Source organism: Triticum dicoccoides, chromosome 1A, assembly GCF_002162155.2.
Source record: "Triticum dicoccoides isolate Atlit2015 ecotype Zavitan chromosome 1A, WEW_v2.0, whole genome shotgun sequence".
Classification (NCBI taxonomy): Eukaryota; Viridiplantae; Streptophyta; class Magnoliopsida; order Poales; family Poaceae; genus Triticum; species Triticum dicoccoides.
The window spans coordinates 480,722,091-480,739,849 of record NC_041380.1 but is presented as its reverse complement, the minus strand read 5'-3'; the positions used below and the strand labels follow the sequence as shown (position 1 = coordinate 480,739,849).

Genomic DNA, 17,759 nt, shown 5'->3' with positions numbered 1-17,759 from the left:
GCTGTAAAAAAATTCCGGTTCTTTGAGATTTTATGAAGGAAAAAATTATGGCCGAACAAGAACCTATAGTGACCCCCGGCAAAAAAAAAAAGAACCTATAGTGACATCTTATCTACTTAATGGAGCGATTGCCTTCTCCTGGGGTTAATTAACTGAAGATGGAGAACCGGCTCAAGATGAAGAAAGAAAGAAATTGCAGTGCCGCCCACGACTCCACCAGACGATGCCAGGAACGGTTCGCATCACGTCGACAGTTCGACGCCAAATGGTATACCCTAATACGGCCGGCTAGTCGGCTACAATAATAATTTGTTGATTACAGCTATTCTATCGTTGCCGCTGCCCGCTAGTTCCAACCGTACCAGCTCGCACCCACGACAGCATCACAGCAAGAAGATCATTGTTGATACCGGAACTCCTAGCAGGCGGCAGGCTTATAAAACATCGCCTTCGATTGTCACCACTCACCACGCTTCTAATTTTCCTCCGCCGTTTCTTTCACGTCTGTTGCGCTTGCGCTGCGTGGCAAGAGACGGCGAAGGAAGGATGGGGAACTGCGGGTTGAAGCCGAAGGCGCTGGGCGACGACGACGCTCCCCCGCCTGCCGAGCCGCCGACGGCACCGGCGACCGGCGCGGAACAGGAGGTGGCGCTGCCGGCGGTGGTGGAAGAGGCACCGGCACCCGCGGAGGAAGCTAGCCGGGACGTCGTGGTCGGGCAACAGAGTGAGGTACGGCGCAGCTAGAGGTTTTGTTCAGCTCTCAACTTCTACCGAATTCGATCTAGTAGGAGTACTTCTTTTCTTCTCTACTAGACTGCTACCGGCACCAGCAGCAGTCTTTTTGCTAGTAGGAGTATATGCGTACCGGCACCTGGATGTTTAGCAAGTGCATGTCTTTTTGTTCACCCTCCATTAGATCATTTTTAGGTTTTTTGGTTCGTTTTTTGAGTTTGGGCGATATAGCTCTGTGGTTGCGAGATCTGGGCCGTTGTTCTATTCGGGCTTGATCTTTATGTGTGTGTTGTACACAAACTTTGAGTGGAATAGGCCCGTTCGCCACTCGGCCCAAGGTGATCCGAGTTTGTTTCTATTGGTTTTACTTTATTTTCAAAACTTTATTTTTTCATGATTTTTTTTGCATTTTTGTTTTAGCTTTTATCTATATAGGTGACCGAGAAATTATTATTTCAAAGCCGGAGATCCTAAACGGGCATTTCTTATTAATTGAGAACTAGGCAGTTGGATATTCTTAACCGTGTGTAGTGTTAAGTTTAGACAACTATAGAGACACAATTTCGTTTCGTGCAACTTCAAACATCATAATGTCCAACTTAGACAACACAAAAATGACTTTCATTTTAAAAAAGATGACTATTGTCAGGCAACTTATAATATGGTATTTTTTTTTCTTTTTGTGACGCACTATGGCACGACGCCCTGTGTCGCGGGTTGCTATTGGGTCTTTCCACTTTGCAAGGCTGATATCACACATGCATCATATGCATGAGCAGGCAGCTAACCGAAATCCAATGGCCTTCGCTAGTTCACGCCGGTACATTGTAGGGAGAATGCTTGTTTCCTAGAAATTTTGGTGCGTTTACCAGTGGGAGAAGCAATTTACTACTCCCTCCGTCCGGAAATACTCGTCGGAGAAATGGATGTATCTAGATGTATTTTAGTTCTAGATACATTTATTTTTATGCATTTCTTCGACAAGTATTTTCGGACGAAGGGAGTACTTCCTTTGACCCATAATAAGTATCGTGATTTTAGTTCAAGCTAGTTACCGTTCAAAAGTTCTACTAGGAGCAATTACTCAAAAGTCCTAGTACTATTACCTTCGTTCGGGTTTATTAGGCCCTTTGTATTTTGGGTTCAAGCTTAACCATTATCTATATCTATATCTATACCTATACCTACTATTAAAGGGAATAGGTATTTTTGGTTTGGTCCCGTTTTGTTTCGTCCTATTGTTTTTGGCTTCTGGTCTGTTCACCCATCGCTTGGCTGGGCCTCAGCCCGTTAAATTAAACACGGCTGAACCGTGCGCTGTAAGCTGGCCCAGCTACCAGGCCTGCCGCGCGTTATAAGCCGGCCCAACTACATTGGCAGCCCACGCAAAAAATAAGTGTTTCATCATGGGTTTCGAACGCATGACCTGTGGTCTATCCATAGATGGTATGTATCATCTAGCTACATCACTTTGTGTTAAATAGAGACACAAATGTTGGTTTTGTTTAGTCCCACCTCGGTTTCTTGCACACAATATAACCAGTTTATATACATTTTTAAGTTTCCTGGTTATCAAGGAGTTGTCCCAAGAAATAAAGAAAGGAGAATTCAAGGAAGGAAAGGAAATCGAGAAACGGAAAATAATCGAGGGAAAAAGCATGCCACCTTTGAAAAAGTAAATAAGGAAAGCGAATTGAGGGGAAATCGTGTGATTGTGTGCTCAAAGAGGTGTGAGACCTTCGAGCCGCTGCCAGCCGCGCATGGGTGGACTGCATGAGGCAAGAATGAAGCAGCATAAGGCCACGCACCAACGTGTTGCAGCCTATTGAAAGACAAGATCAAGCACATACATGTTGAGGCCGTGCTAGCCTGGGGATGAGCTTGCCCAGCTAAATATGAGTTGTCATTCAAAAAAAGAATGAGTCAGACTAACTCCACAAGGTCACAATAGTATATTTGGCATAGGGGGCTAAACCTGAATTTTTTTTGTGAGCTTTTGACGCCCGACAAAACCACAGTTGTTGAAATTCTAATGCAAGGCCTGCTTCCTGCTGGGCTGGGGATTTTCCTATGTCCATGTTGAGTTGTCGGTTGAACTAAGAATGTTAATGAAAAAATAAATATCATATATAACTTTGTTTTTAACAAGAACCATGGTGAGCCCAAAACACTATTTAGGTACAATATTTTTAAAATCTAGAAAATATCCAAATATCCCCACTCGAACAAGCCCAAAAATATAATAGTTGTTGCGAACGTATGCTATCTCTCTCCGAATTTTGTGACCGGTATTGGCTAAACTTTACCGAGTTCCTAATTTCTTTTAAGGAGAAGTATGTTGATGTAGGTAAAGAAATATTCTATAAGATTAGCATGTCCTATTTCAATAATTTTGGATCTTAAAAAAATTTGACTAAAATTTGCATGAACAACGAATGTATTTTTGCACATATTATTATAAATAAACTTGAATATAAACTGATTTTTTCCGTTGCAACGCACAGGCATTTGTGCTAGTTTAACTAAAAATATATAAAGTACATGCTACCAAAAGTATTTTTTTGGATTTGTAGTTCAAAAGGTTTTCTATGATATAGTTTTGATGACCTATAGTGTATATTTTATTAGTAAAGTTCATGGACAAATTTTGGCTCAAAATAAAAGGGGGCAAATAAATCCGAACGGTGGGAGTACCACATATGTACAGAAAGAAAGTGTTAAACTTCCTAGCAACTAATAAGTGCAGTATATATTTTTTTGCGAGATAATAAGTGCAGTATAAGAATTTTGGTGTGCATATTCATGTCAACAATAACTTGCTGAGATCCTCAAAAAAAAAAACAATAACTTGCTGATTGCTGAACCATACTGTCTACTGCCGCTGTGCAACAGGAAGGTACGAGCGCAGCAGCTGAAACGGAAGAACAGGAAGAACCAAAGGAAACAGAGGGCGCGGAACCCCCGAAGGAGAAGGAAACGGTGGCGGAGGAGGCCCCCGCCGCCGGCGCCGAACTTCCGGCGTCCACGCCGGCGACCGTCGCCTGATATCAAGTTTTGAAATGAACGTTTTGTTGTAACATGGTCCGCTTCAGTTACTTTGGGACATACAGTAGTTCTTGAGCTGCATTATGGCAGCTTTTCTTTTTGCGCTTCCCGGCTTTTGGTGTATACATACAGTCGTTTCATTTTCGTTCTGGATTGTTGGCTCGGAGGATAGAATGGAATTATGAATTGTCGTTCTTTGATGTACATGTACCCTGCTGTGTTATGCTGCCTCAACATATCGAATGGGAAGCAGATTGGCTCAACCTATGTGACGAATAATTGGGCATCTGTACCTCTCATATTCTGAAAAATAACACGCTTCTCTGGTGTGCACTGCACAGTCCCTGAAAGTCTGCGGTTCAGATTCTTATAACTGGAGGAAACAATCAAACATGGCGTGCGTTTGAGAGAGAAGATGTGTCATGTGTTGTGGTCAAGGAAGGAATTTGTACTGTTGAATATGTGGTTCGTGCATGTATATTGTATAGCCTACCTACCTCCTAATCTTTGTATAGTTGAGGTTGTAGTCCACCTTGTACTTCATATGTACGTACGCTATGTACCGATCAATACATCGTGAAGCATTGCCAAAACTCTTGTCTCCAACATGATATCATACCTAAGATCCTAACCCTAACCCCCGTGTGCCACCACGATCCCATCGCCGCCGCCGCCACCACCCACCGCCGTTGCCGCCATAATCCCACGCCACCGCGACCGCCGCTCCCGTGTGCGCCGCCGCTCCCGCTCCCGCCTTCACCCTACCGCGCCGCCACCCGGCCGTGCCTCCATCCCTCGGCCGCGCCGCTTCCCCGCGAGACGCCGCCAACCCCATGGCCTCCCCCGGCTCCTCCGACGCCACCGGCAGCCGCCGCACTAACCCGTTCGAAGGTCCCGATTCCGTCGTCATCTGCGACCTCAACATCCTCGTCCGGGTTCCCGTCGTCCTCGATCACCTCACCTCCACATACTATGCATGGAAGACGTACTTCTCCCTCGTGTTCCGGGAGTACAACATCTGGGATCACATCGATGGCTCCGTGGACTCCCGCTTCATGGAGGACGATGAGGAGTGGATGTCCATCGACGCCACTCTCATCCGTTGGTTCTACACCATCATCTCGAAGGACCTCTTCCACACGGTGGTCTCCGCCGACGATAATGCTCACGCCGTTTGAACCAAGCTCAATGGCCTCTTCACCGACAACGCGCTCCAACGCAAGATTTTCTTGCACGGCGAGTTCTTTGGGTGCCAGCAGCTCGGCACGTCCGTTGATGATTACTGCATGCGCCTCAAGAAGCTTGTTGACGAGCTCCGTGATTTTGGTGAGAAGGTCTCCGACGAGCTCCTCCTCAGCACCCTCATCGCCGGCCTGAACGACGATTTTGGGAACGCCGCCTCCAACACCCCCCTCATCATCAACCCGACGTTTTCGAGAATCGTTGTGTACCTGAAGTTGGAGGAGCGGAGGATGCGGATGTCACGCACCCGGGCCACCCACACCGCCCTCACCGCCGGTACCCGCGGCGGTGCGCCACCCACCGCCCCGCCGAGGCCCGTCCCGGGTCCCTTCCCAGCGCCGCCGTTGCCCGGATTCCCGTACCCGCAGCAGCCGCCGGCCCCTCCGTAGCCCCCCGCCGAGCAGCAGCAGCAGCAGCGCCGCGGGGACAGCCGTGGCCGAGGCGGCCGCAAGCCGCAGCAGCAGCCGGTTGCGCCCGGCGGGGCACCGCGCCACCACCACCAGCAGCTCCCACCGGCGCCCTGGCAGGCCGGCCAGAACCCCTGACCGGGGTTGTGCACGCGTACTCCATGCCTATCCCGTGTGCCCCTGTTCCGGGCCTCTTCGGCGCCCGCCCTGCCGCTCATCAGGCGCTTCATGCGGCCCCTCAGCTGTACCCGCTCATACCGCTCTACGGCCCCTCCACGGCCTATGGGTTGTCCTCGGCCGGTGGGTACGTGGCGCCACCGCCTCAGCCCGCGCCGTCCGCCCCGGCTCTTCCGCCGGCACCTTGAGACCCCACGCTCCTAGCGGCCCTCCACACCGCCCCCACGCCGCAGCAGTACTCTGGCGGTGGCGATTGGTATATGGACACCGAAGCCACGGCTCACATGGCCGCCAACCCCGGTAACCTTCTTGCCGCTCACCCCGTTCACACCGCTGCTCGCATTACCTGCATGTATATTGTATAGCCTGGCCCACCTCCTAGTCTTTGTATAGTTAAGGTTATAGCCTACCTTGTACTTCATATATACGTGTGCTATGCACCGATCAATACATCGTGAAGCATTGCTTGTCTCCAACATGTACGAAGCTACTACAGTACCGTTTCTGACGAGTGGGGTCGTCGAACCATGTGCAACAGTGCAACGACTAGCTAGATGCGCGATTAATTACCCGGTCGTTGCGGTCGCATTTGACCAGCGAATGATGTGCTGGGCCGGGTCTCATTGATGCCGCTTCACTGTCGTGGTCCATCCCATGCCCTTGTAACGGAATTGAGCCGTTCAAAACGTATTTTTACCAGCCAATTTACCAGTAGTATACATCTTGTCTTGGTAGTAGTAGTACTATGAAGAACCAACCTGTGATTGAGATGGTTAGGTGGACAGTGGTATCCCCAATCCACCAGGATTTAAATCTTGATGCTCGCATTATTTCTGGATTTATTTCAGGATTTTCGGCGATGCGCTTTCAGTGGGAGGAGACGTTTCCATCGACGACGAGGCGCCTACGGTGACGTCGTAAATCTCAAGATGATATGCCGGCTCAGTCTTTCGGAGATGTTCACAGGGGTAGGATGTGCGTGTGTGCGTTCATAGGGATGAGTGTATGCGCGTGTATATGAGCGCTTGTGTCTGTACTGATGCTCAAAAAAATGTAGTAGTAGTAGTACGAATCAAGCGGCTATGAGTGAGTGAGAGTGAGATCGACTTCTCCGTGACCCTTGCCCCATCCATGGGCTAGTGGTACTGCATCCATCCTTCCGACATGTGTGGGTGCTCCTGACTTTCGACGGTGCGATCGATGGGCTTTGCTACTGGCGATAAGATTCGACGCACGATCGAAGACGATCGCTGCCGATCATACGCACACACATCATCAGCGGTTCCAATCTAGGACTCCATGGCGAGTCTCGCCACAGCCCACCAACCGATTGTCATCGTCGCAATCATCATCACCATGCGTCTTGTGCCTATCACCCGTGCATACGCTGACAGCGCCACGCCACGCGCATACGAACGACCGCGCCGCTGTATGCCCTGTATGGAGCACGCACGCCTGAGTTGTCACGGAAACCACGCCGAGGCCGATCGATCGAGCGATGAGCGGCAGCTGCGCGGCGCCTTCCGGGCTGGCCCGAGAGGAGAGTCCGGTGCGTGCTCTCGCGTTGTCGACAGCGGCGTTCGAGCAAACTGCTTTTGTATTGTAGCGCACGCACGGACGTTCCGGTGCGTCACGCGTCCCACGCCGGCGTACGACGACGCACGGCATCGCTCCCTCGGGAGAGATCGCCGGAAAGTTTTCCGTTCGGGTTACGGCCGCACGCATGGCGTGCGCACGGGCCATCACCGGCGCCGTGACGGTGCACGTGGCGGCATCGGGCGCCGGCCGCTCCGACCGGCCCCCCTGGCGGCGCGCGGAAGAGACAAGCTTCAACTACTCGCCAGTACAGTACACTAATAGTAGCTTAACTGTAGAGTGTAGACACACGACCGTAGCCTAACTGTAGTGGTGGTAGCAGTAGTACTCCGGCTCGCTGGTCCACGTGCTCCATCGGTGCACCGTCACGACTGGGTCTCTCCTCTCCTCCCATGCCGGTGGCTCGATCCGAGCAGCGCGACTTCACATCAAACCTACGCCATGGTGCGTATCACACCAAGTTGCCACTTTCACGCAACCACTCGTCCGACTGAAAGCTCCGTCCCATATTTTCCCTTGCATACAGGAGCTAGTAGCTGAATAAGAGCTCGATCGTTTAGTGGTAGGGTTGAGAGACGTACGATGTGTTACTGCAAACCAGTCTCCACCACTCCGCGTTACATTGACTAGAAGAACGCCCGTACGTTGCAATGGGGCCACATTAACTTTAAGAGTTCAATATTACGACATTGGCGACTTCTTTACCATCAAATCCTCACACACACACAAACACATACTCTTCCTCCCTCTTCCTCACTCTCTATCCCCCTCTCCCTCTCTCTCTAACACATACATATCCATCTTATTGGGTACGGGACCATAATCCATCTATTTCACACATACACCCTAATGCATAACAATATGGATTATGTGTATTATATTTGCCACCAGAACTGAGGGAATTAATTTCATGTAAATCGACCAGCCACAACTCCAAGAATACGCGGACGAGGTGGCTCGGGTCGGCGTCGGCGCCGTCCAGCGCGGGCCATGGGCCCGCTTCCAAGTGCACGCGCAATGCACGTCTTCACAAATATTATAACCAGATGTGAGAAATCACATGCATAGAAAAGACATTCTGATAGCAATCCAAATACCATACTCAATTGAATACCTAACCTGGACAATACTCTTATTTCTATGCGCCAGAAAAAATGGAATAGCAAAGCTAAGTATGCCTACATACGCTCAGATTATATATAAGAATCTTGGGTGAACAATTGCAACAAAGCACTAAGCAGCGATAAATTTAAATAAAAAATCAATTAACTATGCAGGCAGCAGGCTTGTTACAACATAGAGAGATAGGAAAATGTCACCTCCAGTAATGTAGCGCAAAGGAGTGGAACGAAGCATGAATGAGCGGTTGTCTGTTTTTCTCCATGTACATGGATCAGCAGTAGATGCCAAGTATATAAGTACTTGACTGAACTCCACTCTTCGTGTACGGAGAGCCATGTCACCTTCTTGCCGCTGCAGCATGGGAGGACGGCTGGTTCACGTGACCCTCCAGCTGGGGGATCCATGGTGGCTGATCGTCGAGCTCGAGGCAGAGAAGTTGAGGGCAGCAGTGGCGAAATCCATGCCGGCCAACCGGGCGAAGAGGAGATCGTCGGGGAGGGCAAATCGGCAAGATCCGGTCACCACGCGACCTGAAGAGCAACAGTGATCTCCACAAGCTGTAGGCCGACGGCGTGCTCCATCCCCTGCGATGGGGTGACCATGGTGGTGGCCACAGCTCCTCATGCTCGCCTCGATCTCAGCGACACACCCTGAGTGTAGGAGGCAGCAACGACCTCGACGAAATCACGGCCTCCATCCCGGAACGCATGAAGGACCTCGACCCCGTCGCTACTCCTCCCGCCGTAGCCGCACGCGGCAGCGGACCGTGGGTAGGAGGGCAGGCGGCGTCGCCTCGGCTGACGGCAGGGAGCAGCGTTGATTTCGGGTAGGTGGCACCGCGAGGACGGCCGCGGCCGCGGGGAAGCACCCTGATCATGCTGCCAGGCCAATCCTTCTCCTCCGATCCCCTATCCCCGAAGATTGCGCCGCCGCCCCGGTCGTGTTGTTTCCATATATTATGCCATTTTTTCCTGTACCTAAACAAACGCGGGCGAGCGGATGGCAGAGTTTTGGTCTCTATCCCCAAAGATTGCGCCGCCGCCCCGGTCGTGTTGTTTCCATATATTATGCCATTTTTTCCTGTACCTAAACAAACGCGGGCGAGCGGATGGCAGAGTTTTGGTCCGCCCTTTAAAATTGCTAAACGCACTTTTGGTGAGGATTATTGTTAATAAATGAATTCAATCATGTCGCTCTAAATAAATGGATTCAATCATGTGACTCTAATTACTTCGGATTGTTATGTGCACACTAAGCGGGGTGCAGTTAGGAAAGAAAATGTTTTCTAATTAAAGTGATTGAGTGATTTAAGGTAAGGTTAATTAATTTAGATTTGATTTTTAGTGATTGTTAGTAAAGTATGATGCGTCCTTAAAATCTATTATTTGTTTCCTTAAAATCTATTATTTGTTTCCTAAAGAAATTTGCAATAATGGAAGGTATCGGTTGATTTGGATAAGTTAGTAAATTTTAGATCCGTGATTGTGTGCACATTTGGAAAGTGCTGATTTGCAAGGAAAGAGCTGAGGGGTAAATAAACCGGTGAATAAGAAACCAACATCGAAAAAAATCTACGACGGTTAACCTACGAAAAAAACCGGACGAAAGTGGTGGGACGAAAAAAAACCTGGAAGCGAGACTACCAACTGCTCCATTAGGAGTAGAGATTAAGGATGGTGGTACCCTGACCCCATTGGGATACTAGTACGCTGATCATAGTACTAGTGTCATGCATATAACACTAGTCTAACTTACTACCTTCATAGTGCAAAGTAAGAGCAACTCCAATGCAGTGACCCAAACGAATGTCGATTTTGTCCGTTTTTCGTCCGTTTGGGTCGCCCGTCCGCCTGCCCGCGTCCGCCTTTTGGTTTGGGTCGGCCGGTGTGCCTAACGGAAGTCGGGCGCATTTTGTGCATGCCTGCGTCGCATTCAGTCGAACACCTGGTGGGCGAGCTCCCGTCCAGGTCCGATGCATCGCCCGCGAGGTCCGCCGCTGTCCGCCGCCGCGCCCACGAGCTCGCCTCCGTCGCCTTGCCCGCAAGCTCCCAGTAGCAGCTCGCCGCGCCGGCCGCACGCGCCCCACCCCGCCCCGCAGCTCACCGTGTCCCCCACGCCCGCCTGCAGCTTGGTCACGCCCCCGCCCGTGCTCTAGGTTGTGCGCTCGCCGCCCGTGCACGGGTGCTGCTTGTGGCTCGTCGCCGGACAAGAGCGCAGTGGCGGCGGCATGGGTGCCGCAAGTGCCGGCCAGCCACGGCGCGGCGAGGCGAAGCTGCGGCGAGGCAAGGTCGGGGGCGACCGGACGCAGCAGCGGAAGAATTGCATCTATGTGCTCCCATGTTTCTTCTACTGGTGCGCATTCATGTGAGACTGCAATCCAGTAAGCAAAATAGCAAGCACCCGGCCAACGTGTAGACATCACATGCATGCATGCGACAGCAGCATCGCGAGCTTGGCAGCGCAGCGCGAGCCTGCGCGGTGAGGTCATCGAGAGCATCCGCTTGGCCCGGCGCTGCTTCATGAGTGCTCGCATCTCCTCTGTGCCCGAAGCGGCCGCCATGGCCGCCTTCGTCGACAGCACGCACGTGCTCCCGCTCCCGCCGGAGGACGCCGTGGACGCCCACGAAGCGGACGCTTCCCGTCGGCTCCGGCGCTTCACCGGCGTTGCCCCGGCTCTGGTGCTTCTCCGGCGCTGCCCCGACCCCTGCTCCCTGCTAGCTCACGACGGAGAATGAAGTGGCCGGCGGCCTGGCGCTATGGGGTGGATGGGAGAAAGATAGAAAAGTAGGAGAGAGACGGAGGTGGGATGGGTGGGTGGCCCCTCGATGACAGATGGGCCAGTGCTCGCATGCAGCGGACGGAAACGGACGGGGAAAGCAAAGAAAACGTCTGTTTTGTGTCTGCCGCGGATCCAAGTGTGACGCAAATTTGGGCCAGATATGGGTCCGAGCGGACACAAAACGAACGGCAGGCAGACACTGTGTCCATTTGGGTCGCCCCGTTGGGCCAAGTTTTATGTCCGGATGACCCAAACGGACAAAATTGGTCACCCGATTGGAGTTGCTCTAACATACTAGTAGCGTCATATATGGCTTCATTTATGGACGCGTCTAGTGGGCGGTCGGCTGCCCACTAGTGCGATCGAGTGGCCAGCCTAAAAAGGTAAGCCCTGTCCTCCTTCAATACAGAAAAGGAAGGGACATGCAGCCACCAAACCGAGCCGATGGAGCGTCCAATCCCGAACAGAAAAAGCGCTCCCCACGTGGCCAACTATCCCCGGCGTCCCAGCCCCTCCCACGACCGTTCGCCCCCACGCCCCAGCCTCTCCCACGCTGCCTTCTTCTTCTCCACGAAAGAAGGGGATCTAAGGCCCTTCTTCCTCCTCTGTACAGTCGCCATTGCAGCCCAAAAGTAGAAGAAATTACTGCAAAAAATTGACCTAAGGGCGGGGTGATCAGAGTCCTACCAGGCAGCAACATCAGGCAAGTAATTCCCCTCTGCCCCTCTTCAGTTCTTGCCCTTTTTGTACTTCATCTGTAAACCCCCTTCTCCATGGATCTATCAGCAAAACCATGGAGAAGTTGCTTCAAGAAAGGAGTAGATCTGCCACATCACCCCATTGTCAACATCACACCACCCCCATGAGTGTCATGTCTGCAAAGTAAAAAAAACCAACCATGGACAGAAGCCTACTATTTTCTGGTTCGTGCAACTAAACACAAGTCGTTAAGTTTAGTTGCATGGCTTTCTATTTGCACACTAAACATGGTTTGAGATCAAGTTTAACAAAACTAAACATGTTTTCTAACATGCATGCCAGCCGAGTTTCTCCCTGGATGTGTTCAGCAAGCTGACTACTCCCTCCGTCTTTTAAAGAGTGTACTTCCAACTTTGTTGGAGGGTCAAACTATTTCAAAGTTTGACCGAGTATGTGCAAAAATATATCAATGTTTGTGAAACAAAATAGGTATATGATGAAAATATATTTTATGATGAATCTAATGCTACTAATTTGGTGGCATAAATGTTGGCGTATTATTGTATAAATACGGTCAAACATAAAAATGTTTCACTTTCCAACAAAGTCGGAAATACACTCTTTAAAGGACGGAGGGAGTAAGACATATTTTCTAGCCAACTAAACATGCAATGTAGCTAAAACAAAACATGCATTCTACCAAGTTGAAGTTATGTTTTGCAAACGAACACATTGACTGTCCAAAGAATATGTGCAACTAAAAATGCATATATGTGCAACTGAACATACATCCCAGCCAACTGAATCATGTATTCTGGCAACTCAACATGCATGCTAGGCAAAATAAAACATGCATTGTACTCCACATGAACTGGATGTTTTTTGAGTGAAAACTTTAGAAAACCTGAAGTATATGTGCAATAAAAATATGCATCCTGGCCAACTAAAACATCTATTCTAGCCAACTAAACACATTGACTATCCAACTGAACATGCGTGCTGGCCAACTGAAAAAATGCATCTTGACCAACTGACACATCTATTCTAGCCAAAACCAAAAATCTGTAGTACGACAGCAAAAACATAAGAGCTTTTGTCCATACCTAATGAAACCACAAACCATATTAAAATAGTCACGCATATATTCTTTGTCCCACACCTATTGCAAATCTATAGTGTAAAAATATGTTCAACATACTAGAAGTAAAACAGAAACGACGATGAAAATCATATATATATAATATGTCATCCAATTATTCTTTTTTCCTTCACCTGGATTTTCCTTCTCAATTGTAGCATCAAAGTATGTGCAGAAAAATCCGAATCAGCTCCTTGCCAACAGAAAACCTGCGAATCATTGCAACAAATAGAGGAAAAAGTCAGAAAAACTCCGTAGTAAAAAAAGTCATGTTCTTGCCACCTATTTACTGCAAAATGTGCAACTAACATAACAACTCTGTGCAAACAAAAAAATGCATACATTTTATAAAAAAATATTCTACTATAGACATGTAGTTTTTGCAACTAAGATTGTCATAATGGTGTGCAACTGCCTATTTACTAAGTTTTTAGGTTGTTTGAAACACTCTTTCATGATTAAAACTGATGACATCACTTCCTTCGTTTTATATGTGCAGGGGGTGTGAGGCAGCAGCAAAAAAAGGAAAAAGAAATGCTTGATCTCAATGGGTTGCCTCCTGATCTCAATGAGCTTCCTCATGATATGGATCAGCAGCAACCCAATATACCACAAGGAAATTGGACAGAAAATGGGCGCTCTGTTTACTACACGCAGACAACCCGTGGGCCTAACCCTATGGGCCATGACAATGTGGCAGGGCAGTCATCAACCCGTGGTGCCCCTGTACTGGTGTCTTTGCAGTCAGAGAGCCATACTCTTGATGACACGGGCACCGCGGCAAATGTTCCTGGTCCAACTAGGAATGAGCTCGGAGCTGGTGCTATTGACGGTGTTGTGCAAGGAGAAGAAGGAGAAGATGCGGCTGGTTCTCAGCCCATGGAACCCTATGTTGGCATGAGGTTTGACAACCTTCAAATTGCTAAGGATCACTACAACAGTTATGCCCTACGAATGGGTTTCTCTATCAAGATGAACACCTCTAGGCGGATAGCTCGCACAAATGTATTGGTAAAACAACAGTTTTGCTGCAACAAGTACAAGAAGCGAAAAGCTGATGATGGAGGAGCTGAGGCTCCTCTTGTCCTGGACCCTATACCAGATCCAAAACCTGTTGACACTGATGAGGAAATGGAAGATGAACCTCCAATCTTTGTTGAAGAGGAGGCTGGTCCTAGTAAGAAAAATAAAAAACGGAAACGTGAGACAATAAAGTAGACTCAATGCAAGGCAAAAATGTTGATGGAGCTGCTAGATGGGTGATGGGAAGTGACACACTTTGTTCGTGACCACAATCATCCGCTGGTGAACAAACATTCGTTGTCCAAATACTTGAGATCCCACCAAGGCATCACTCCTAATGAAAATGAGTTTTTGTGCATCTTGTATAACTGCAACTTGACTATAGGTGTGTTTCTTTATCCCTTACAGAATTAAATTTCCCTCTACGCAGTCTAGTGTGCAACTGTTATGGTACTAGTGTGCAACTAAAATGTCTTAAGTGTGCAACTAGTGTCCAAGTTCCTATGTTGTTTCTATATCACTTTGCTGCTTGTTGTGCAACTAGTTTACCTTCACTGTGCTGTGTGCAAAATGCAAGTGTTTTTTAAAGGTGCAGCTACTTGTCCATTTGCTGCAACTATCCTTTGTGCCAACACATGTCATATTACTGTGCAGCTGGATGTATGCATTCATGCGACTAAAAAAGATATATTGTTTCTTTTTGTATTATGCAGGACGTATGATGCCTATAATGGCAGAGTTCTATGGATCTGAGATGATGGCGTCGTTCGGACCAAAGGCAATAACAAATCTATGTACAAGTTTCCATAGAGATGACACAAAGGAAGGTGACATGATGGAGACAATTGTGCACTTCAAGGATATACAAAAATCCGATCCAGACTTCTTCTATAAGGTAAAATACGATGAAGAGGACAGAGTTGTCAACATATTTTGGATGGATGACTTAGCTCGAAAAGCTTATGCGAAGGCGTACCATGATTGCATATCGTTTGACACCACCTACATGACCAACATGTACAATATGCCGTTCGGGCCCTTCATCGAAATAAACCGACATGGCCAATCTTTCATGCTGGGTTGCACGTTTGTGAGGCAGGAGTTGGCATCGAGTTTTGATTGGGTCTTCCGAGCATTACTAAAGGCTATGGATGGCAAACCTCATGACAACTCCATAACCGATCAGGATGGTGTGATGAGCCAGTCAATAGAGAGCATCTTTCCAACCACCATGCATCGCTATTGTCAATGGCACATCATGAAAAAGGCTCAGGAAAAAGTTGGCTGGCTGTTGCGCCAGAATCCAGGGCTCTCTGATGATTTCAACTACTGTGTTGACTTCAGCTTCACTACAGACGAGTTTGAGCAGAATTGGGCTGGGTTAATGATGAAGTACGAGGCTATGACACACACACACACACACACTTTGAGAAGTTGTACGAATACATGTCAACTTGGGTGCCGTGCTACTTCAAACATAGGTTCTTCCCCTTCCTGTAGTCTACACAACGTAGTGAGGGGTTCAACACCGTCCTAAAAAGATATGTGAACCCACACAAATCAATGCTGAACTTCGTCAAGTAATATGAAAAAATTCAGAACCACATCCTTACCAAAGAAGGCTGCAATGATTACAGGACAGAACACCTTGAGATTGAGTTATGGTCCAACTTCGCAATAGAGAGGCAAGCTTACGAAACCTACACTAGGGACCTTTACCGCAAGTTCTGAGAAGAGTTTGAGCTGATTGGACATTATAATGTGTTCCAAGTTGGTGCTGACCTTTTTGAGCTCAGACCGTACCAGGAATTTGTTGCCAAATATGGTTCTCGAAACTACTTGGTGCAGGCAAGGGTGGAGGAGGGTTCCTATTTGTATGGGTGTTGTAAAATGAACAAGAACGGCATGCTCTGTTTCCACATCCTCAAAGTGTTCACCCATCTTGGAGTTGATGTCATACCGGAAAGGTATATGCTAAGACGGTGGACACCTACTACTGTCCCTAGTGCGCCAGGGACCGAGTATGAGCAACTGGATGGAATGCCTCCTCAATCAAAAAAGCAAATAAGGGTGAGAAACATGATATATGATTTTCGGAAACTAGCCAAGTTTGTGAGTGGATCTGATGCAGCACATGTCGTTGTATACAAGCATATGCACGGAGCACGTACCGAGATCGGCCACCTGAACAAGTCCAAAAAAAGAAAAAAACATGCTGCTGCTACGGGGCCATCAGATGATGGCAACCCTCGAGGACCTCCTCCACCTCCAGGCCCTACACGGCATGCTCCGCCACCTCCTCCCCGCCTGGCCCAACAAGCATTGCCCCGTGTGCTCCTCCCAATGGCCCTACAGGTAGTACTCAGGGGGCTCATCATCCAGGTAATTACCTGCCCCAACTCCCCTTCTAACTAGGTGTGTAAATTCAGTTGCACACATCTTGGTGCCCAGTTGCAAAGAACAGGCTACCCAGTTGCGCATGCTGTGTTAGTTCGAGCATCAAGATAAACAACTAACTTGTTTTTCCTGTTCTGGCTATAGGTGATTACCATCCAAGTGCCATGACGGGCCGTGCTACTACATGTTTTCTTTTCAACTTAACTTGCACACAGCAACCAGTTAGTTGCATAACATGAGCTGTGTGGTTGCAGAAAACATCAGTCTTAGTTGCGCAAATAAATACTAAACTTTTTATATGATTATTCCACAGGTGATCGAACATAACCTCATGATGGTCCAGCGCCCACGCACTGGTCCTACTGCCCCTTCGGAGGCTGCATCCCCTGCACAAGCCTCTGATGATTTTGTGCCCAGAGATCCTCCAAGGTCTACTACAAAGGGTAGGGCGAAGAGTCGACGGTACAAATCGGTGCTGGAGCTACACTCAAAGAAGAAAAACAAATGCAGCCACTGCCAATCTACGAAGCACACTGGCGGTGCGTGTCCACTCAGACTGCTGTTATTCTCTTGCATTATTTGTATGAAAAAAGGGAAAAAGGAAAAGAATGATGGTTTTTGAGCAATGTTGGGACAAAGTGGACACATTCATCATCTATGCTTTCTCTTCTCTAAGTTGTTTTCCTTGAATTAGTTCACGCACTGTGTAAAATGGTTGCTATTTGTGCCTTTGTTGGCAAATGGTTTAATATTTAGTTGTTGAACAATTTTATGCCCAGTGCTCCTAATGTGTCAACAAAAGTTATGACATTGAGTTGCAATGGAATTACTACTAGTGTGCAACTACAAATCTGTCGAAAAATTGTGCAAACCAGCAAGGCATTGAAAAAGGACAGAGAATAAAAAGAGTACTGACCTAGTCCTTGTCGTATCTCAGCAACTTCCTCCATGGGGAGGAGTTGTGCACGCTCGTGACCCAATCATATGCCAGCTTCTTCCTGATGTTGAGTACTTCCTTGGTATCATAGTTGGGCAGTTGGCTATCGTTCCACTCAGTGGCGTTAAGCAGTGCGAACAACCCACACTCATTGCTGCGGTGGGGAAAAGGAAAATTTGTCACAAAAATTTAAAACTAGATAAGATGATGTACTCTGTGGCACTGTGCAACTACTTATGTGCCACTGTGCAACTAATTATGCGCCACTGTGCAACTACTGATGTTCCACTGTGCAACTGGCTAGATAATCCATGAGAAAGTCATAAAAATGAAAAACAGATTTCAAAATAGTTGTGTGTCTTAAAAAACTATAGATTGTACATCTATAAAACAAATAATCATTTAAACAAGAGAGAAAACAATACATCTAGAAAAATGTAAAAACTATAGATTGATGGTAAAAAT

General features: G+C 48.2%; 1 protein-coding gene across 1 annotated transcript; it reads left to right on the top strand.

Annotated features, from left to right (window-relative positions):
• Window positions 1–347: 347 nt before the first annotated feature.
• LOC119304541 (major latex allergen Hev b 5-like) lies at window positions 348–3,981 on the top strand. Its single transcript, XM_037581605.1, has 2 exons — window positions 348–729; window positions 3,625–3,981. Exons 1-2 carry the CDS (start codon window positions 547–549, stop codon window positions 3,775–3,777), a joined length of 336 nt encoding a protein of 111 aa, XP_037437502.1. The 5' UTR covers window positions 348–546; the 3' UTR covers window positions 3,778–3,981.
• Window positions 3,982–17,759: the final 13,778 nt, after the last annotated feature.